Source organism: Ailuropoda melanoleuca, unplaced genomic scaffold (assembly GCF_002007445.2).
Source record: "Ailuropoda melanoleuca isolate Jingjing unplaced genomic scaffold, ASM200744v2 unplaced-scaffold6034, whole genome shotgun sequence".
In the NCBI taxonomy this organism is placed as follows: Eukaryota; Metazoa; Chordata; class Mammalia; order Carnivora; family Ursidae; genus Ailuropoda; species Ailuropoda melanoleuca.
The window spans coordinates 611,142-627,461 of NW_023234215.1; the positions used below are offsets into that span (position 1 = coordinate 611,142).

A 16,320-nucleotide genomic window follows, 5' to 3' on the forward strand; every position below is an offset into this window, starting at 1 on the left:
AGTTCCCATGAGAATATAGTATCATAACTTTCAGCTACACCCTTGACTGCAAAAATAATGGTGGTTTGCATCTATAATATCCTTTACAGTTTATAAATCCTTTACAGTTTATAAAGTACTTGCACTCTTTAAGTGATTAAATGGTAAATTAGAAGCAAATGAAAGTAATCATTAATGAATGAGAAGTTCCATAGCCTTTATCATAAAGCTGAAAAGCGGATTTTATCAATTTGTTTTTGCTGTGGTCATGTGACATTATTTTAAAATGCTTAAGTGAGGGGCGCCTGGGTGGCACAGCGGTTAAGCGTCTGCCTTCAGCTCAGGGCGTGATCCCGGCCTTATGGGATCGAGCCCCACATCAGGCTTCCGCTATGAGCCTGCTTCCTCCTCTCCCACTCCCCCTGCTTGTGTTCCCCTCTCTCGCTGGCTGTCTCTATCTCTGTCAAATAAATAAATAAAATCTTTAAAAAAAAAATAAAATAAAATAAAATGCTTAAGTGAGAAAGATTATAGCTTGATTAAATTCAATGTTGAGATTATTTATTGAGCACCTATTTTCTTTATTTTTGTTCATCCAGAAAGTAGAGAATTACTGTTGGTTGCCTTGGAGGATGATAACACTTAATTGATTAGTCAAAAACATATAACTATTCAAATGAAGATCTGTCCACAGGAATAGAAAAAGTTCTTAATTATTCATAGGGACAAAGAACAAGCATCTTAGGCAGTCCTCAACGGAGAACAGAGGAAAATAGTGACATAGGACAAGCATAGAAAAGGAAAGATGTTTAAGAGAACCAATAAAAAGAGGGGGAAAAAGTATTGGAGCTGGAGATGGAATTAAGCAGGATGGAAAAAGTGAAAAAAAATGAGAGAATGTAATGTAGCTTGCTGTGTAGACTGTGAAGAACTGGTAATTACTCTCTGGGATCAACCTGATGGAAACTGTTGGAGATGACCTTCCATCAATCTCTGGTGTGCTTCAGCCCAGAACTTGAAGAATAGACCAGCACAAAGCCCTTTTCCACATCCATGGTTTCTTCTTTAGTTTATTCATTTTGATTAAGTTAATCATGAGTCAGTAACAACCCCTAAGGAAGGCGCTAAAGCTCCCGCTAAATCACATGTATAAGATTCTCCACAAACAAGAGGATGTTTAGCATTTTAGATAGGATTGTTTTTTCTAAGTCAGTTTTAAGCTAGAATTTGTGGTGTTTATTCAAAATACAAGTTTGACTTTTTCCGATCTTTAAATTACCTGTATGTCAATTTCCTGCAGCTTTTGGCCAAGAGAAATCTTTGTGGTATAATGCAGAGAGGGAGTGTCACCTACTTACTTGCATCACTGTTCTCTTCAATGCTGGCTGTGTACACGTTTTGTGTAAAAACTGGAGGGTTATCATTTATGTCCATAACCTTGACCCTAAGCTCAAGAGGTCTTTCTAAATCTTCGCCCCGTGAATTCAGAGCCCGGCAATAGATCTGTGGAGAGTTGGGGAAAAAACTGTCGTTTTCCATCAAAGGAAATTAGGTAACATGCTCAAAAAAATATTTTAGGAAATATGCAGGGAAACAATTTACTTAGTGAATTCAGACTTATATTACAGTGTATTAATTTAAACATTATCAAGACATTTGATGGCAAACCAATGCAACATGCCAGACACTCTTGAACTATAAACTTATGTTTTCATGCTCTTTTTATCTCTTCAATCCCTTTATTTGGTTTCAGCTTTACAGCGTTTTAAAAGGGGAAGAAAAATAAAATGCATAATTTAAAACACACTGTTGTGACTTACCAAGAAAAGTGGAGTTATCTCTCTGTCCACCACTGAAGTGATGTTAATTTCCCCAGTTCGAGGATTAATGGTGAACACTCCATAAGGTGGTCGATCAATTCCTACGCCAGAGATGCGGTATGTAATCTTCTGGTTCTCTTCACAGTCTGATCGAATCTATAAAGAAAATGGCTGGGACTGTGATCTTATTGAAAGTAGATCATGAACTGCAGAGGATAATAGAATGAGAAGGGAATAGCTTTGTAGCCAGATGGGCTTTGGGTTGAAACCCGGCACCATGATTTACACCTGTGTGACCTTGGAGAGCTCACTTAACTTTGCCAAGTATCAGTGTATAATGGGATAATCCCACCTACATCCTAGGTTTGCTGTGGAGATTGTATGAAGTGACATTTATACACCCCACCCCAATGCCTGGCATAAGGCACATACACGCCTGATGCTAGATTTGTTATTGTTAACAATACAATTTTCAGTTCTCTGATTTTCTTTGCATATAAAGAGTTTGACGGAAGAAATCACCATCTTTAGTATTTCTTAAAAGGTTTTGTCATATTGATATGTACCTTGACTAGACTTTAGTTGGAGATTTAGTCAAAATTATAGATAACTCAAGAAAACCAGAAGAGAAACACATTGTTTAGAGATAATTTTTTGAATTGAAACCTACCATGTCATTCATTCACCTGCCAAATAGATTTTATGGCACATATTCTGCCATATAGGTTTTGTTTTAATAGTTTTATATATATTGCTCATAAATTTAAACAAAAATAGTTTAAATTTTTAAATCTCACCTCTATACTGAAGATGAGAACATTCAGCAATACTAAGATTTGTGACCCAAATATCCACAAGTAAATAAAGGCAACTGGAAGTACAACATGGATTAACACCATTCTAACCCAGAGATCTTATTTATGTAGATGAAAATCTAGGAAATCCTCCAAATGCAATAAAAAGAAAAGAATATGCCGTACGGTGAGAGTGAAGTAACCTAAGGTCATAACTGTGAGTCAGAAGGAAACAATAATTATTTAAAGTGTTCCAAAAATTTCCCAAATTCTGGAAAAATTCCCAGAGAATATATAATCTCTTCTTGAGCTAAGGTTGTATTCGTCACATCACTGCTTACTGTATATATATATGTAAAACTTCATATGTACATTTAAACAACGTATAAATGTAAAGCTTTCAGGAGAATTCTGGTTGATCACTCTACTGATTTCACTAGTGGGCAAGGCCAAGATGCCCTGAAAGAGCTAGTTAGTGCTACTGCTAAAGTGGATCCCATTCTTCATGGATTAATTTACTACACTTTCTTCCCTTAACTTTCCTTCCTCATTAATTACCATTATTTGGAATACTTTTTAAGTTTCTCCTAATTTCCGGATATAAGAATCTAGTGGGAACTTTTAACACTTTCAAGTCTTTCTTGGAGAGAATTAATTAATACTGTAAACCTTTGATTTGGGGGAGGGATAGTCAGAAGATTATTACTACATGCATACATTTCCTAAAACATGTAGATAAGACAGATAAGCAAAACACGAATAGATAAAGCCCCGTTGTGCTGGAGATCCAGGTCTCTCTTTTAGGATTGCTCAAAGACTCTCTGCTCTGTATCAACTCTCCAAAGGTGATATTCAAAACAGTGGCTCACCAGCATGAGCAGACGACTACACGTCACCCATCTTCCTAAATCACTATGCAGTAGTGAAGGCTGCAGATCTCCAAAACATCTGAGGGCTTTCCTGCTCTGCAAAATCATTTGTTATCAGCACAGCATGCTCCTGTTTATTTCATCACTTACTCTGGCAATTGGATTCCTCTTGGAGTTGTCCTCTCCTTCTCTACACGCAGCAGCAAACTTGATCCACTCCCGCTTTTGTCTTCTGACGGTCTGCCATTTTGTAGTGCCATTTTCAATGTCTAATTCTTTCACCTTATGCAAAAATAGTTCACGTTTTGTACAGTGTTAGTACAGTTTTACTTAAGAAGGACATTTATTCAACATTATAAGGTGCACCCAGAAGAAGCAATGGTATTGAATTTGAAAAACAAAGAAAGAGTTTACCAATTTATGACTCTAGATAGGTATAGCCCGATCATGTGCCTACCTACTTCTTTTGGAATCATCTCACTTATAACTATATGATTCTAGTGAAACAAATTTCATTAGCTATGTGTGGTGCTCACAATGCCTTATACTGGATGATATGATTTTTCTTTTTTCAATCTGTCCTCAACATGTGGAGGCCTTGCCTACCTCACTCTTTGAACTCTGATCAGGCTTTCTGTTCTCTAGAGTTTAAAAGACTACTAGGGTTCCATTGAGTACATCCTATGCAATAGGAATGTTGTGCTGGTGAGTATGTTCGCCTAAAAGAAGGAAGGGATTTTTCTTTTCTGTTGGTAAGGACATCACTTCGTCTAAGCACCCAAATATATTATTGTAGGATTAGAAGAATATTTTAACTGAATTGATGGTACTCGTGATAATCCCATGGACAACTCTTGGCTTCTCAATGTTGTCCATTTGTATTTCTGCTTGCTATATGTTTTTCTCTTTGTAGTCTTATGTTTCTTTTGTTGGAGGACATCTAACAATTTTATAGTATTCAAGAGTTTAGAAATGTGACTACATGCGTAAACATTTGTATACATGTGTAAATAAATACATATATTTATATGTATAAATATATGTATAAGTTTTTGAGTAACTCCTAATGTACTTATTCGAGACATAGATGATTGTAGGTTTGTTTAAGCTAGGGCTTCATTTAATTAGCACTTTGTGGGAAGGAAATGTTCCCTGTGAATGGAGCTTATCCTTTCAAGAACCAAAGCATGTACGTTTTCCTCCCATTTTGATACGACTTCCTGAAACATACCACATATTTGGTATTTTGTCAACAGACATTAGAAAAGTAATTTATTTTCTTCAGTGATTTGAGACAATCATAATGAAAGTTTAACTACTGTAATAAAATAAAGCCCTCACAGAGATGGAGGACAGTAGCTTTATTTCCTGAGCCCCACTCTAAATGGCACCAAATTCTCTGTTGTTCTACTTAGTTATGATTACATATTTTTTTATTTTTATATCTTTCCCTCATTGACTGACGATCAGTTGTCTTTCTTGATGATGTAAATGTCTAAAGATCCTCTTCCCATCCTAACGTGTTACTGTGCTTCTTCTGTTGGGCTTTAAGTTGGGAAATGTATGGATAAACTACTAATATAGTTTGAAAAGTAGGCGTTACTATGACATTGAGCTGTCACAAACCACACCTGTAAACATGTATTTTTGGGAGTATGGCTTTACCATTGCTATTTCAATTTGGCAGAGGTTCTTTCTCTTACCTTTTATCTAGACGATTATGATTTCAAATATTCTGATATTTGATATACTATGCATTACAAAATTCCATTTTTCTTTCAATTTTAAATTGAGAAAATAGTTTTATTATACATTACCTCAACGATAAATTCGCTGTTTACTTCCAGCACCACCTGTTATAGAAGGCACAACATTAGCAAAAATTTGCATAATTAAAGGAAGCAGTGTCAAAAACCATTGACAATGTTCTTTTAGTAATTCATTTCTTAAATATACATTTTGTTCATACTATGGAATAAACATGGGTAATACAAAATAAATAATAGACTTTTTGCCCTCCAAACGTTTTAAACTTTTAGTGAAGAAAAACACATAATTTCAGCAAGGCAGGTTAGGATGCATGCTTCAACAGAGACATCCATGGGCTCAGTGGGAGGGTACAGCAGACCACTCAAGTGATCAAAGTGAATTTTGGTAAGGCCTTGTAGGAGAGTAGGGATGAAAAGGGTTCTGCTTTTAAGGATGAAGTTGCTTTGATAAGAGGAACGGATGAAAAAGAAAATTTCAGCCAGAGTAAAACATGAGCATAGGTGTAAAGGATGTTCTAGAAATGATCAATAATATTATTAGCTAGAACGTAGAGGAAGTATTAAGGAGACATGGGAAACAAAGTTTGGAATGTCTGTTTGGGGACAGATCATGAAGTGCTTTATATACCAGATTCAGGAGTTTGGACTTTATTGCATAAGAGACTGGGAGTGACAAAAGTGGTGTGTATAAAACATGGCATTGAAATAAAATGTAGATTTTAAAGGAAAAGACTGAAAGTTGAGACACTTAGGAATTAGCAGTTGCTTAGGTAGGACATAGTTAGAACATCAGCTGTTCTAACTACGCTGAAGTGGCACTGGAAAGGAGAGAGGACAGAGATGTTCCCAAAGGACTGATAGGGCTTATGGACCGTGGGTACCATGGGAAGAAGGGTCAGATGGCTCTGGTGGTGTAAGCTTGGCTTTCAGGGACAACTGGAGTGCTAGTCATAGAAACAGAAAATTCAGCAGTAGAGTGTCACTGCAGTGAGAGGATTACTGATGTTTGTTTTATTTACTTTTAATGTGATTCTAAAATTTGGGATAGATATCAAAGCTAAAAAAGTAGAACTTTCCAAAGGTGAGTGCTATTTAAAGTTAAAGGAAATGAGGATATTACATGAAATGGTTTAAAGTAAATGAAGTAGGCAGGGAATGAAATCTTATGGGAGATGCTTATATTTGTGCATTGTACAGAAGGAAGAAATCTAAAAGCAGAGGCCTCTGAGAGACTAAGGAAATAGAGATCAAGGGACCAGGGTTGTGGGTGCACAGCTCATTTGGATTAGAATGCTAGAAAGTGGCAGTGATTGTGGTGATTGTAGTGGGTTGGTGAGGAAGCTGACTTCAGAAAGGAGAGATTGGATAAGTAGTTAGAAAAGTAGCAAGAAAGGAAGCAGAATGAGTGGAGTGCAGTGATAAGAAGTTAGACAAAGAGGGAATATTTAATGATTTATGTTCGTAGCAAGGTCAAGGTGAATGGGAAATGAGAAGGTCATGGGATCTTAAAGCAAGCAGTCATTGCTAACTTTTACTAGTGGCATAAGCCAAATTACAGGAGTCAAGGGATGAGTTATTGAAAAAGTGGGAATAGCAATCATAGATTACATTTTCAAGTTAGGAGATAAAAGAAATGCGGAGGTAAGATGCAATTTGAGAAGTTAATTAGATCAAGACACATTTTTTTTATGTTGGAAAATCATGACCAAATATACAATTTAAAGGGAGAGGAAAGGATTTGTGGAGAAAGAGTGATAGGAGGAAAAAGAGAAAGAGAGGGGGAGTAGGAGGAAGAAATCAAGGAACAGTTACAATGGTGATTAAAAGAGAATAATAGGAATGACTGGATTAAAACTGTGAGTAAAAGAGACTTGGTAATGAGGTAGATTATTTCTTCCTTTGAAATAGAAGAATAAAGAGAGAAAATCATTTTGAGGTATAATTGAAGGAAAATTATACCAACGTTTGGTGGAGTTGGAGTGAGCAAGAATGGGGAAGGGTGAGGGAAAGTGACAGGATGCCAGCTAATGCCTTAAATCAGGAGCAGTGGGCCCACCTAGAATTCTTGATATAGGGAACACTTGAGCACAGAAAGTTAGAAACAGAGGAAACCAACTATTAGTCCATAGCTGTTGAAGAGTTTGAAGACTAGTTGAGATGAAGCAAGACTACGATGCGCAGTCCATCTGTTTTGTGCCTTTTCTAATAGAACTTGGCAGCCTAGGAGCAGAAAGAGGAGGAATGGGAGGGCTCTCCTTTAGTTGGGGATTGTTACCATGGCAGACTGGAGATTCAGAGAGGGGATAAGGTACTATTGTGAACTCCAGTGAGTCGGGGAGCAGAGTAAAACCAGGGAGAGACTAGAGAGAGATTGGGACAGGGGTAGAAGGTGCAGGGCAAATCTGCAGGTGTGAAGGGGTGTGTAAGAGGAAGTGGGGGTGTGATGGGGATTTAGAATGCACCTGTGTCCAGAAAGGGGAAAAATACAGATTAGAAATTTGCCAGTGGGGCATCGTGTTTCCTCTTAATTCACTTTCTCCCTCACATGTACTTTTATTAGACATTAGCAAAATATCTAGACTTGGAAAAAAAAGTTCAGTATTTAATAGAAGATGGTTTTATTTGATTGCAAAGGATGTTTTATTATAATAAATAATGCCTTTGGGGGGTTAGGTATTTTTTTGCTGTTAGAAAATTAGATGATTCTGGAAGGTATAAGGAAAAGTAAAAATCACACTAAATCCTACTACTTGGAGTTTATTACTGGTAATATTTGGAAAAATTCTTTCAGCCCTTTTTTTTTCCTTCTTCTCTTCCCCAAAACACATACATACACAAATTGTAATTTTTTTTAACCAAAAAGAAGTTATAATGTGCTATTTGGTAGTGAGTTTTTTGTGCTCAATGTTTATTGTGGTGAAGTTCCACATCAGTGAATACGTAGGGACATCATACACTGTGAAGCTTGTCTTATGTATCACTCTAGTAGGTGTCTTCCATTGAGGTTTTTGGGATATTAGGATAACAGAGAACTGACTAGTTAGTGCTGCAAACTAAACTCTGACATGAGACTGTCAGGCACTGTCCTCCAGTGGGAGGTTAACTTAACTGGAAGCACTGACTTGAAGGATGCCAGAAGGTTGGTGAGCTTGGCACGTGAGCCCACTGTCAAGAGTTTCTTCCTTATTTTCAGCTTCCCACTGGTCTCTATTTTCTCCCTCTCCTGCACTCTCTTCTCTCTCACACATGGAATATCTCTCTAATTCTTCTTTCATTTCTTTCATTGAGATTTGGTAGATTTTTTCTGTACACCTTGTATATATTTTGTTAGATTTATACCTAAAATTTTAATTTTGGGATATTTAAATGATACTATGTTTTAAATTTCAAGTTCCATTTGTTCATTGCTGGTATATTGATAAGTATTTGGCTTTTGTATATTAATCTTTATCCTGCAACTTTGTTGTAATTGCTTATTAGTTCCAGGAGTTGTTTTGTCAGTTCTTTTCAACTTTCTACATAGACAATCATGTCATTCCATTTGTGTTGGCTTTTAAAGGAAGGTTGGAAAAGCTTTCTTGCTTGCATAGAAGCTTGTTTATTTTTAACTAATGAATTGCACCTTCATTGAAAACTATTGTACAAACATGTTTACTGTGGAGTATAATGCATAGCTTTTATATATGTTCCTTAACAGTACCAAATCTTTTCTCATTAAGGTTCTTTCCTAACTAGTTATCCCCAACTCTCTTAAGATTGAAAAAGTTACCAAATACAAAGTCCTTATTTAAATCTGATGATATATATAGTAAAATATCTTAGGGCTCTACATCATGGATCTTTTGCAAGGACCAAATAAAAATGATATAATAGCCAAGGCAGTCTTTTTAAAGCACAAGTTGGATTAGATCACTCCCTTGCTTAAAACTTTCAGGGCAACTTCCTGGGAATGGAAGAATGGAATTTAGACCTCTCCATAGCAAAGAGGCTCTATCTGATTTGGCTCTGCCTGTCTCCCAACTCTATCCCTTATCTCTGTTCCTGCTGCTTTCTGTTCTTCCAGGACCCAAGGGCTCCCTTGTCTCAGGTCATCGAGTCACTGTCAGGAAAGCTCAAACTTCTGATTTTCAAAACACTGTCTCAGTCCCCTTATCAGTGAGACATCCCTGACTCCCTGACCCTGAATCTCAGTCAGCATCCATGACCACCCTTTGTCAATGGTTGTCAAATCCATCATTGTTACATCTTCCTCTGTAGGAGTCTTCCTAGCATTTTTCAGTGTCCGATGTTATTTTGAAAAGCTATCCATTTACTTCTCTATTATCTGTACCTGTATCTGTACCTGTCCATTACTATACATGTTCCAAGAAAGTTGGGACTTTGGGGAGCCTGTTCTTCCTCTCTCCTCCATCAGAATGCCCAGTGTCTGAGGCATGCAGTAAATATTTGTTGTAGAAACGAATGGACAATCGCTATAAATCGCTATAAAAATGATAAAGATATTAAGCCTTGCAAAAATCGAGTGTGGCATTATTAGAAAATGTAGAAGATATAAAAGGAAAAATACACACAGATACATAGATGTATGACATAATCCACATAATTCTTTGAAAGAAATTGTTTTACAGTGGCTTTGGTATCCACATAATTCTTTGAAAGAAATTGTTTTACAGTGGCTTTGGTATCCTTTTCTTTTGGTTCATGATATGCATGTGATCACTCACTATCCCTGCTCTTGATTAAGCATTGGACTTGGAGCGCCTTGGAATGAGAGAGCTGCTATTCACGTTCACTCAGACACACTTTTACCTTGTGGGGAATTTTCTCTCTCCAAATTTAAATAATTTCTTAGACTTCCCATGTACCTTAAATGGTAATTTTCTGAGATTTCTTTTCAACGTTTTACCTTATCTGTAAAGCATTAATCTAAGTATGATAAATGCACATAAGAAAATAACTATTTGATTAGCAGCGTCTGAAGGAATGACTAAAATCATATATCTCGCATTTGTACCATTGGAGTTTAGTGTCAGTGTGACTAAATTATGGTTTTGTACAAATGGATAGATGACAGGTTAGAAAACCAGTTGGGTAGCAGTGAATCGACCTCCACTCCTTGCGAATACATTGGCACTGATAAAATAGCTAGAGGGGACTGCCTTCTACAGGGCCATGTGATGGCTCTCTGGGATGATTAAAGTCTTATTAGACTTGATCTTTGCCACAAAACTATCTGCTTAAGAAAAATGAAATATATAAACTTCGTTTGAAATCCAGAAGTTGGCTTTGTTTATATTCTGTATTTACTTTGTAAATAGTTGGATGAGATGTAGACCTTTCAGAAAAAGTGGGGATTTAAAAAAAGGAAGACAAAATAATATTTGTAATTTATTACTGTTCTTCTCCTGCCTCCTATCCAACTGCTTGGTCTTCATAAAATCAGTTCTACTACGCGTACAGACTTTAGATGAATATATAACATCAATGGTTATGAAGGTTATTTTGTTTCAAATTGTTTAGTTATGGGAAAAATACATGGAGATACATGTTATAAGTGAAAGTCTTGTTCTGGTCTAAAAGTAGGACAAAATAGGTATTTTATTTTTGCTGAGGGACCATTTGGAATTTATGGCTAATAATGACTCTGCCAGAGACATTTAGTGTTTAAAAATATTTTAAGAAATGGAACACAGGCATAAAATTTAAGAGAACAAAATTTGACTTGTATCCTTTCTTTATACTTCCAAAATAAACTCTTTGGATTTCATATTCTTATAATTGATCCTGCAGATAATTTTAAACACTAACATTGCCAAGAAGAGAAACATTTTTGTAGTATTTTGCATTCTTGAGAATGTTTAATAATGTTTCATCTATCATTAAAAATGATTTTTAAAATGACCTATATGCTGACAATTCTATTGGGTCCTCTTTTAATATTGTTGAAAATAAATAATTGAAAATCATCTGACGTGTAAGAGGACACTTTATGAGTTTTAGAGTCAATTCTTTCTCAATACTGATATAGATACTTTGAATTATCCCTTGGTTCAGTGCCCCAGATACTTTTACAGTCCATTGCAGGGCAACATGTAATATTTGCCATGTGTGAGAGGTGTGACTTTTTTTAAAGGGAGATTTGGGAGAGACTGGCTTGATACCTCAGGTTCAGGTGCATGTTCATAAGATTGACTTAAGGAAAGAATATATACATGGAAGCTGAAGATCTAGTAAATGATTCATTTAAAACGATCTGTGTACTTGTACCCTCTGAAGTGATCATGTTTCTCAGGGTTATCAGTGCCCCAGATGAAGATTATTGTTATGGTAGCAATTAAGCTGGTATTAAGTCTGTGTCTAAGTCAAATAATTTATATCTCAACGTGGATATGCAGCCCCAAATTATAATTTAGCTTCATAAAAAGCAATGTGGTTTAGACACATTGGACGTAGAATTGAGCTGAGTCTTGACTTTGTTAACCAGCTGTGTGATCTTGGATAAATCTCCTAGCCTCTCTCTGATTCAGGTTCTGATCTAAAAAGAATAAAAAGTATGAAAGTGATAGGCACAGTAAATGCTCAGTATATTTATAAAGAGGAAGAAGAGTGAAAGAAGAGTTTCCTTCTGTGCTTTAGAGGGTATGTTCACAGCACACCCTATCATATAAAAGTACTAGTCATTCATTTTTAAAGACTTGAAGCCCCATCAACCCAGTTAGTCCTCAGTTTAAAGGGATAAAGAGAGTGTTTTGAATTTATTTTATTTGTTCTTGTACTCTCTACAGAACCCAACTCAATTGAAGGATAGCAATGATCCATTGTTGCCCTATGAATCTGCGAGTGTAAGGGTAAATATCTCTCTCTCTCTCTCTTTTTTTTTTTTTTAGTTTGGGCAAGTTGCAATGTTAGATCCTAGGGTTCTTATCTACTAGAGCTTATATTGTGCCTGATAGGGGTGGTGCACTTCTGGTATTTCTGTTTTCTGCTCAGCTGGCTCTACTGATGAGGGTCCCAATAGCCACACTCTCCAAATCCTGTCCCTTTATGGGCAGGTGTTCCTGAACGAACTGTGATTTTTATTCTCAAGCCCTACAAAATCATGAGCCCCGTCAGGAGGCTCCTCACTTTCCAGGAAATACCTGTGAATAGGTGTTTTGGAAGAAACGTGAAAGGACATCATCTTTCTAAATTGCACATAGTAGCCTAGCTGCACGAACCTCAATTAAACTGTGCAGAATAGTTATGGGTTTCTGGATAATTGCAGAAATTCCTTGCCTATAAAAGTCTCCTTTTTGGAGCCTATGTAGGTCACACATCCTGCTAAGGTGTGGTTTGGCCTGAGAGCCTGGCTAAAAGACATCACACAGAATGGAGAGGGTTGAACCAGTTGCCATAATTGTGGAGTACATGAAAAAGGGAGTTAGAGGCATGTGCAGTTGAGGGAGGAGAAATAACCCAGAGAGATGTTTGATACCCTGAGTGTGCCATGCTCTCTGTGGCCTAGTTTGATGAGAGGGTTTCCCATCTTCCTTTTTCCTTTGGATGTCCTCACCATAAATTGCATTAGCTGAAGTAACATGAATAAGACTTTTTCTGGCAATATAAATCTCCTCAGAAGCTAAAACATATGCACCTGTGCCACTTATTCTCCAAGAACGTGATGAAGATTAATGGAGCATCTGCCCAGAATGGGCTCCCACATTCCAAGAAGGAGGAAAGCAGAGAAGTGTAAAAAGATACTGGAATATTATAGACACTGTAAAAGAAGCGCGAATAGGATACAGCATTGGCCCAGTTAAGGGAAGGAGTCAATTCTGGAACAGTGGATAAAGTTTTGGACATGTACTATTGGGTTCAAATTATAACTGTACCCCTTATGGTATATTTATGAATCATTTATGCCCTGAAAGTTCCTTTATTTATAAAACAAGGATACTTCTATTTATCCTTTAGGACTTCTGTCATGTGTGTGAAATGACTTCGTTAACTGTAAAGTGCTTTGTTAGTGTAAGACAGTAAAATGGGAATGCAATGACAGACCAAATCCCCAAGATCCAGCTCCATGGTTGTCTCAATTTTAAACCGTCAAGCTCACTAACTACATTAAAGTGGCCTATTAGCATATAGGTGGGAAATACGGTGAAGTGACTTGGTAAGGAAGGTAAATTAGAAATGAAACCCTTTCATTATTTAAAAATGTTCATTGATGTAATATTATGTGACAAGTGCTGTCGTTTGTGTGGGAGTTCTGACCTGTAATGATGTACCCATTCTAGGGAGAATAAAAGGATAGACAATATTCTGTAGCCATCTAACTTTTGGCAAATTGCTGAAGTTTTTCTGGACCTATTTTTCTTTGTCAGTACTTTCTCCTAGAGAGAATGCGATGATCTTATACAAGATATTGGAATCTAAGTCATTATATGTGCTTACTGCAATATCAGACTACACCTTATTCTTGTACATACTGGGTGATTTAAAGTGGTAGCTACCAAACAAGGCTATTTTTCATTTTCGTGACTTACCTTTTTGAAGTCAGTTTTTGAAGTCACTTGCACACCTAGAACTAACTTATTAATAAGCAGTTCTTTCCTGAATAATACTTATAAAAATAATTGAGTAAAGCCATTGGTAGCCTCATAGAGGTATGTTAGAGATGCCAAGTACAAGCCTAATTATACCACTTTTGTTTATAATTGAAGGTACATCGAGTAGTGGCATTTTAGTTTGTAAGCTGTGTAATTTTCCATGTAGAAAGGAAAGGCAAATACTTCTCATGCAGGTAATATCTGAAGGTTTCACTCCAGTCACTCCTTCCACAAACCCTCTCATCAGAGATGCTCCCTGTGCGTGAAATATTCCAATAGTGCTCCCGCTTGGGAAAGGGAAAGAAATGCCCCAGCAGTTCAAACAATGGCTTCATTACTTTGTAAGGAACTCCTGCCTCGATACTTAGGGACCAGCAAGGAGTCAGAAGACTATGTACTCAGGATTGAGAAGTTCTCTTAAAAGAGAAATATCAATGGAAAAGGGGAAACATCATAGACTCTGAGAGCCATGAAGTATTTTTTAGAGCAGGATTTTTATCCTACAACTCTATAGGTAGATATTCTTGAGAAGNTACTTAGGGACCAGCAAGGAGTCAGAAGACTATGTACTCAGGATTGAGAAGTTCTCTTAAAAGAGAAATATCTTTGAAAAAGGGGAAACATCATAGACTCTGAGAGCCATGAAGTATTTTTTAGAGCAGGATTTTTATCCTACAACTCTATAGGTAGATATTCTTGAGAAGACTGTAGTAAAATTATGGGTCATGTTATGGTAATAATACTAGATATCTCTTGGGATATGACATTTTTTTTTTTGGCCCAACATGAAGTCTGCAGGAATCTGAAGGCAAAAATATAAATTTGCCTACATGGATTAAAATACATATTATAATGCCTTAGCCCTTATATTGGCAACAACAAAAATAATGGAGGTGGGATTTGCTTCCATGTTACCTTTGGTGTTACGTGTTGAAAGGAGGAGGAAAGCCGGTAAGTGAGAAAAGATGCTGTAATGTAATAAATAATATAAAAGAAGCGTGGAAAGGAGACAGCATTGGCCCAACTGGGATATCAGTGTTTCTGTGACAAGCAGTACTAAACCGAGGCATTTAATGTTATCTAGGGTATTCTGTTTAGCACAAGTGAAAAACAAAATCAGATAAAATGGGTTTTTTTGTTGTTGTTGTNTTACCTTTGGTGTTACGTGTTGAAAGGAGGAGGAAAGCCGGTAAGTGAGAAAAGATGCTGTAATGTAATAAACAATATAAAAGAAGCGTGGAAAGGAGACACAGCATTGGCCCAACTGGGATATCAGTGTTTCTGTGACAAGCAGTACTAAACCCAGGCATTTAATGTTATCTAGGGTATTCTGTTTAGCACAAGTAAAAAACAAAATCAGATAAAATGGTTTTTTTTGTTGTTGTTGTTGGTGGTGGTTTTCCCATGAGTCTATACTCCTAGAGATTTGCCTGACAATAAAATAAGACATAAATTTCTTTTCTACAGGGCAGAATCGCATTGTTTTATCTGAGAGTTAAATTGATAAGCGGCTATTTTTTTTTATGCNTGGTTTTCCCATGAGTCTATACTCCTAGAGATTTGCCTGACAATAAAATAAGACATAAATTTCTTTTCTACATGGCAGAATCGCATTGTTTTATCTGAGAGTTAAATTGATAAGCGGCTATTTTTTTTATGGTATCAACCTCATAAAATACAGGTCTCTCACAGCTAATAACTGTTCTGTCTTAAGTGATTCTTTCCTAGTAAAACTTATACAATCCATAGCATGACCTAAATCTTTAGATTCTTTGACTAAAGTCACAAAAATAGGGGCGCCTGGGTGGCGCAGTCGTTAAGTGTCTGCCTTGGGCTCAGGGCGTGATCCCAGAGTTCTGGGATCGAGCCCCACATCAGGCTCCTCCGCTATGAGCCTGCTTCTTCCTCTCCCACTCCCCCTGCTTGTTTTCCGCCTCTTGCTGNGTTTGTTTTCCGCCTCTTGCTGGCTGTCTCTCTCTGTCAAATAAATAAATAAAATCTTTAAAAAAAATAAAGTTACAAAAATAATATTTGGGAGCCAGAGATGAATTTCTACGATATGACTCTTCAGTAGAGGTAATTAAAGAATCTCAGAGTTTCTGCNCACTCCCCCTGCTTGTGTTCCCTCTCTCGCTGGCTGTCTCTATCTCCGTCGAATAAATAAATAAAATCTTTAAAAAAAAAAATAAAGTTACAAAAATAATATTTGGGAGCCAGAGATGAATTTCTACGATATGACTCTTCAGTAGAGGTAATTAAAGAATCTCAGAGTTTCTGCATTGGCAGAAGCTTCACAACATCATGTCTAACAGTGTGTCCTGACACAGAGTACAATGAGGCCCTGAAACGTTGTGTTCTTTGACCAAAGTTACCCAGCCCCTTTAAGGGGAAGCTGTGACTCATCGTTGAAGTTTCCGAGTCCCAGTTCAGTTTGGACTGTACCTGACCACCCCAACCCATTTTAAGCAAAACATGATGAACATTCTTTTTTTTTTTTTTTT

General features: G+C 36.8%; 1 protein-coding gene across 1 annotated transcript in view; it reads right to left on the minus strand.

The window, feature by feature from the left end:
* DSG4 (desmoglein 4) overlaps nt 1-16,320 on the minus strand; it is a 50,394-nt gene that overhangs the window by 20,019 nt on the left and 14,055 nt on the right. The window contains exons 2-5 of the mRNA XM_002926668.4: nt 5,280-5,315; nt 3,613-3,744; nt 1,800-1,955; nt 1,338-1,482 (exon numbers count right to left, since the gene is read on the minus strand). Of these exons, the coding sequence (XP_002926714.2) occupies nt 1,338-1,482; nt 1,800-1,955; nt 3,613-3,744; nt 5,280-5,315 (469 nt within the window). The remainder of the gene's footprint in view (nt 1-1,337; nt 1,483-1,799; nt 1,956-3,612; nt 3,745-5,279; nt 5,316-16,320) is intronic.